General features: G+C 38.0%; 1 protein-coding gene across 1 annotated transcript; it reads right to left on the bottom strand.

Annotated features, from left to right (window-relative positions):
- Positions 1–780: 780 nt before the first annotated feature.
- LOC113752712 (probable pathogenesis-related protein ARB_02861) lies at positions 781–1,817 on the bottom strand. The gene is made up of 2 exons (XM_027296789.1): positions 1,633–1,817; positions 781–1,513 (listed from the first exon to the last, which is right to left on the bottom strand). Exons 1-2 carry the CDS (start codon positions 1,815–1,817, stop codon positions 781–783), a joined length of 918 nt encoding a protein of 305 aa, XP_027152590.1.
- Between the last annotated feature and the right edge of the window lie 5,440 nt (positions 1,818–7,257).

The raw sequence follows: 7,257 nt of genomic DNA, 5'->3' as shown, positions 1-7,257 counted from the left end.
ATCCTCAAGATTGAAGGGTGCAAAGCCATTTTCCCCATGCATCTGCTATGGCGATGTATGAAGAAATGTATAAAGCTTCAACATATACTTATTTCAACCAAGGAAATGAGATATGGTAAATCACAAACTCGAATTTTTCAGCAGGCAACTTTCAATTCATTTACTTTTACACCTTACCGCGGTGCATAGTACATGGATGAACCAGGAAAAATAACCATTTAACAACGAAACTGCATAACAAGCTTTAACAAATTTAAACCATGTATCATGCCTTCATATGAATTAATGAACAACACCTAACTACAGATGCACCAACGAGAAGTAAAGTTGAAGAGCATTAATTGATTAACACAAATAACAGTAAAAATCAAGCCTGTGTCTTTGATAAATTTGTTTTCTTACTAAATTAAATTTCAACTAATTAAGAGGTTTTAGAGACATTGAAAAAAACAGCAGTCCAACCAAGTCATCAGATTTCCTTTCCTTGTCATATCCTTCACTATATTAACAATTACATTACACAACAGCTCATAAGTAGACAAGAAATGGGGCAACAAATCTACCTCAAAACTAAGCACTGCATATTCAATATATATCATTGTCGTTATTCAGCTAACAAAAAAGTGCAAAACTAAAAGAAAGAAAAGAAAAAGAGTAGAAGTAACAAAAATCAAAAAGAACTCAAACCAGCTCAGTACATGCATTTGTTACAGCTCCCCAATACACCTGCCACGGACCGAGGTAGTTCTGAGTTTTGTAGAGATTTCATTGAAACCAAGCTCAAGAAAATCGTTTTCTAAGCTTAACAATGGAAGAGAACATTTTCCTCCTGGAACCCACAGCATTGATGCCCATGTCCTTAAGATCCTCCAGCGTCAACATAGGCAAAACCTCATCATCCACCTCATGAATCTCGAAAACCGGCGCGTATCTGCCCAGCCCCAACCCAATCAGCCAGTCCCTCACCCCACAGCTGCTATTGTGATCCCCAGAGTTGAAGTCATTGTGAATTCCGTTAAAAGGGTGGTCAAAATTGAGGTCGTTGTCGCGGCGGTCGAGGTCCGGGTCAAGACTGTCTGAACGCGAAAGCCGTCGAGCTCTGACCCCGGCCCTGCGATCCCAAAAGTGAAGCCCCGTGTTGTGATTGATATCCTGGGAATGAACAGGACTGTGGTCTTTAATGGGAGAGTCGGAGCCCTCCTCAGGCTGGAAGTCAGGAAAATCATCGTTTTCTTGATTCTCATCTCTGAACGCGCAGTCTTCGTTTTGGGGAAGCGTTAAACCTCCGTTGGGTGCGGCAGCTTCGAATTTGGGAGCAGAAGCCCAATTAGACCTGACCCGCTTGGTGGGGGGCTTCTTGGTCTTGGTCCTTTTAGTGCCGAAGTCGAAGGCGTAACTGTTGGTGTTATCGTGGTGGTAGGTGCGGTCGGGGGCGGGGGCAGGGGGGGCGGCGCCGTTGACGAGGTTGGTTAAAGGTCGGGTCTTGGAGGTTTTGGCAGCGAGAGAAGGGTCTCTGTGGAAGCGCCAAGTTTTGGAGGGGCGGCGAGGGTGGTGGGAATGATTTTCGAAAGATTGGTGGCCGATTTCACCTAATCGAACACTGGGCCGGCGTTGTCTCTTGGGGGCTAAAACAGTTGGAGGGGGGGCGATAGTGGCAGGGATATCAGGGAGATGGGAGGGGGCGGGGGAGGTGGTGGAGGAGGAGGAGGAGAAGGAGCAGAAGAGGAGGGGGCGGGAGGGGCGGAGATGGGTGGTGCTGGGTCAGCTGAAGAAATAGTTACAGGGGGGATGATATCGGGAGGCTGGAGGTCAGCCATGTGAGATGTTTCAAACAAGTGAGTGAGAGAATAGTAGAAAATAGTAGAGTGGAAGGAGGAGGAAGGGTGGGGGAGGTGGAGAAGAGAGCAGAAGTTTACGGGATGGAATCTAGTGGCGTGACTACTTCAGTTCTACTACCCACTGCCTGAGCGCTGTGCTGTGCTGTTGAAAGTGGTTCTCCGGTCCGGTTGTCCTTCTAACCCTTTTACCCCCTTCCCTATCGTAGTATTTGTCTCAAATCGTATAGTACGCGAATTTCTCTTCCTTTTTTTGCTTTGTTTAATTGGATAATTAATTTTTAAACGTATTAAATGTATGTGCATATTTAAATGTATATCCTTATCAACAAACATTAATCATCCAACATTGAAGAGATCTACGAACATAGAGCTCAAAGTTTGAATAAAATTATTAATACTAATAATAGAAAGTTATACGAAGAAAAAAAAACAAAGTTCTAAATCTGAAAGTGTAATAAATATAAGCATGATGAGTATTAATACGATCAATCAAGTGTAATTTAGATGTATTTAATACTGTCTTGAATGTCCGTTTGGATTGGTTATTTTTTCAAAAATAAATTTTTTTAAATACAATGTTATAGTAATACACAATAACTCAAAAAATATCTTATTTATACAATATATCAATTATTTTAAAAAAATTTATAGTTTATAAAAATTTTTCATATACACTGCTACAGTAATTTTTTTCAGAAACATCCTTCAAACACAGCTAATTCAAACGGAGGAGTAGGAACCATTGCTCCAACTACAGTTAATACATTCTTTAATTTGTGTGATAAAGGGTAGCGAGTAGCAGCAGCGCTAATCGGTGGGACATGTGGCATTTCCCTCTGCCGATAAGACTTTCATTGCATATGCCACATTGCCACTGAAATCTCCACTTGGGCTCAATCATATTGCCAGTACAGTAGTACCATTGGCTTCGACTCGCCAGGCTATTTTTCACTCCACCCGTTCCAAAATTTTTTTTTTTGGTCGCTTTATGAGATTTTGATTTTTAAAAAAAAAAATAGTAAATTGGTTGTGATGTTAGTGTTTTTATTTCCATACTTGCTATCAAAATTTCTAAATTCGAATTCATGTACAATTAAAAGTAGGGACAATATTTAAATAAAATGATAAAAAATAACTTTATTTTAATAGAATGACAAAAATTTTGAAACATTTCAAAATAGAGCATATGATATTTTTAACGGGACAAACGGAATAGTTAATATCATTTTAATAACTCACTAGTCCCTAGGCCTATCAAGGGATCGGGTTTGGACTCGAACCTGACTTAAATTGAACCTTCTCAATATTTTCTGATGTGGATATAATTATAATTTTGTCTACTCAAACCTGTTTATATTCAGTCTAAAAACAAATCAAATATGAAATATTGAGCCTCAATTTGGGTTCGGGCTAGGCCTCGACCCGTTTGAATAGGTAATTACTTTAGTGATGCGTTTGAATATTTAATATTTGTTTGAATCTTTTGAGGAGTTGTCATTTGCATACCTTAGAATAATTATTTAAAATAATTTATGATTTTTTATCCAAAATTGTGATGTGTAATTAATTGTTTAACAAGACACTTTCTTCATTTTCTTACAACCCGTGTTGAATATGATCGAACCTAGGTTCGAGAGAATAAGTTCAACACCTGTTGAGTATCCGGATTGAATTCGGTACAAGTATAGCTAAGCAAGATTGGATCCGAAATATTCAATTTTGACTCAGATTCAATCCGTTGACAGATCTATTGGTCCCTACTCACATCCCAATTTTTCTCATCATTTCAAATCCATATGACTTTCTCTTTTTTTTCTTAAGGGTATCATTTTACCGCTACTGTCTTGTCTCTGTGTTCTAGCAATTCTAAGGCGAAATCGGATTTTGAAGTTTTCCATGATCACCAATCACTTCTTTCCACCGCTGATTGCTTGATTGTCTTGTTTGTCTAGTAGCAGGAGTAGTCTTTTTTCGTCAAACGGCAGGAAATTTGACTATTAACTTGATAAATTTTAAATCACAGTACACCTCAAAAGTCATGATAACTATTGAAGGTAACGAGAAGACTTATAAATCCGGAAAAATCGATCAGACGAAGCCTTGTGCCAAACTACTGGCACTTGCTAGTCTATAGTCTCTCCTGTCACATCCGCAGGCCATCCTTGCAGATAGAGCCGCCTCAAATTAGGCTACCTCTTCCCCAAACTAATTTGGTTGGGCTTACTTTAATTTGCCATGTGGTTTAGTACGCCCGCACATTCATTCTGAGATTCATTTTCACTAGGATTATCCAAACCTTCTTCTTTGGGAAAAAAAAAAAATCCAGGCCTTCTGACCCACCCAAAAACAATAGACAAATAAAAAAGAGATTTTCCGGGCCCAGACTAAAACAAAATCCAAAATACAGAGGCTTTAGACGCTATCACGGATGGCAACGGGGCGAAGAGAAATTATTCCCCCACCTTAAAATGGGGCGGGGGTGGGGACATTTAAATTTATAAATGTATATAAAATATATATATACACAATCTAATAATTTAGTTATAATCTAATTCTTTGTATTTAATATTTTAATTAATAACATAATTATAAATATATAATTGTGACTTAGTCCTATTACATCTCAATCGGATGTTTTAATATCATTTTCATGATATTGACAATTTGCTAATATTCTTTAATTATTAGTATTTACAACTTATTGAATAGTTAAGTTGAGTACTTGAGCATCTGTTTATTGAATATTTTGAAATAGAATGAATGATAAAATTGTCCCGTAGATGAGTAGATTGTTAAATATAATAAATTGATTTCTTCCCCTATGGGAGAAACGGGACGAGAACGGGGAAAGGACGAGGGACAGGGGGAGTTATTTGACAACCCCCGCCCCAACCCTACCCTATTGCCACCCTTAGATGCTATGTAACTTTCAAGAGTAAATAATAGACATTATTAAAATTGTCTGAATCTTTACTCATACCGTTTGAAATTGTAAGAGCGTCTAAAAATTATGGAATGAAAACAACTAAAATACAGATATAAGGAAAAAAAATACAACGGAAGATTTGAAAAAAAATTAGTTGGAAGCGACCAGTTACCCTCAAAATTACACCATCTGTAACACTAATATTTTACAAATAGAGATTAAAGAAGCTACAACTAGGGATGGTAACGAGTGGGCACCCGCCCCGCGGGGGTACCAATGGGGCGGGGGATGGGGCAGCATGTCGCCCGCAAAAAAAAATTATATATATATATATATATATATACACACACACACACAAAAAAAACAACCCTAAATTTCTTAGAGCTGTACCTTCACGTTATCTGCCCGCTGTCGCACAGCCTAACCTTCCACCCTCTTTTTTCTGCGTTCTTCATACATGCACCCAAATACGCGAAGCAGAGTCAGCCGTCTTGCGTTATGTGGCACACACAGCTAGGTCATGAAGATGATGAGCGGCCTTGGTTTTTATTTTTTATTTTTAATGGTCTGAGCAATTGCAAGCTGGGGATAATCACTTACCCTGACTCGAGAGTCGCCGCCACTTCTTCAGCTTATCAGCTTTCAATTTTCCTCAACCAGGTAAGATTAAATTTTTTTTCTTTCCTTTTTGCTTGGAGGTTAGAATCTTCCTGCTTTTGTTTCGGTATTCTATGCAAAGGGACTGTTGGGTTGGGTTCTTTGCTATGAACTAAAAAAAAAAAGGGTGTTTATTAGCTTGGAACTAGAGTATAATTATGAAAACAGGTTCTGTCTTGTGCAGGAAATTATTGATTTGATTTAAATGCTGGGATAGACCAGAACTACTGTGGCAATTCCTAATGCGAGGATAAATCTGTTTCCTAACTTTAAACTTGATGTGTTGTTCTTCTTATGCCTTGAATCTATGTGCTTTAATATGTTTATTAAGATTTGGTTTTTTTCTCCACGGGGGACCGCGGGGGAAACGGGGCGGGGGACGGGGGAGTTATTTGACAATGGGGCGGGCCCTCATCCCCCGCTCCATTGTCATCCCTAGCTACAACAAAATACAAAGAAGCTTAAATTGATCCATCATAGCTTAAATTTTCTGATTATGGGCTATGCAAAGTTTCTGATCCCTCACTCCGACTGACCAGTACTTGACAACAAGCACTAGTGCAATAAGGCAAACATTTAGATAAACTCAATTTATTTAGATTTAATGCCTCAAAATTTATCACATCACCTCATCAAATCAAATATTAACTATTAAGTTTACAAAACTAGATCTATCCAAATTTTTGCAGTGCAATAGTGCACCCAAGGTGGTGATGATGATGGACTGATTTTGGGACGTGATTGACAGCAGTAGTAGAAGTGGTGGTAGCTACCGACAACCAAATATCTACACCTGGATAATTTATTTAATTATTGCCCTTCAATCTTTTTTCGCACGAACACAACAACTTTAGTAAATTGTCAAACCTGATTTCACAAATTAATACACTACATCAAAACTTTTTGTTGCTTGATGCAAAATGACGGGGAGTTTTTAAGTTTCCTTTTGGACTTTGCAGATAGTTGTACTTGCATGCTCATAATGAGGCGCCGAGAGTCCTTCACAGTTCACACTCACAGCCTCAGAATTTGGCAAATTAATATACGCATTTAAAATTGCTTCCGGTAGAAGGAGTGGGAGTACTATTTCTTTGTGTTTGCCTCATTCATCCCCTTTTTTTTTTAATATCTTTGAAATCAGTCAAAAAGTTACAAACAAACAAACAATAATGCAAGAGCTAATTAATTGGAGAAGGAAGTGACAGTCCTAACTCTTGAGCTTCAACTGTGATTGAATTAAAAGCTCTGGGTAGGAATGTTCCAACTCTATCAACCAAGCCAATCTGTAAATCCCAACCATTTTACACTGAATTGTAAGCAGTAGTGATTATCGATTCATTGTTTCTCTAATGTTTACTCTTTCTCTCTTTATCTGTTCTGTTGCAATGAAATACGCAAAATTCTGATTATGAGGTGGGAGCATGATGGCATGAATGTCACCTTTGGCCTTCATTGAACTCAATATACTTATAATCTCAGCTTGCCTCGAAGAGTCACGACTCACGACCCCTACTAAGCTCACGTGCCTTGTTTGGATTGAAGTTTCCTTAGAAAATTTTTTACATCTTATGTGATCATATTTTTTAATTATCTTTTTATTTTACTGTTGGTACAAAAAAATTGCGCACACACAATGGAAGTAATTTTAGCACAGATACTCGATAATTTATTTAACTCAAAACCCTATAATAACAAATATCAAGTCGTTTCACTCACGACAACTCACAAATCTCAATTGTAAAATTTGCTCTCAAACCTATTCTCAAAACTCAATTCAACTCTTCAAAGAATAACCTATTAAACTAGTAGTATTTATAGACTGCAAAGTTTCCTAAA

This window comes from Coffea eugenioides, chromosome 11 (assembly GCF_003713205.1).
Source record: "Coffea eugenioides isolate CCC68of chromosome 11, Ceug_1.0, whole genome shotgun sequence".
Classification (NCBI taxonomy): Eukaryota; Viridiplantae; Streptophyta; class Magnoliopsida; order Gentianales; family Rubiaceae; genus Coffea; species Coffea eugenioides.
This window is presented reverse-complemented; position numbering and strand designations above follow the sequence as displayed.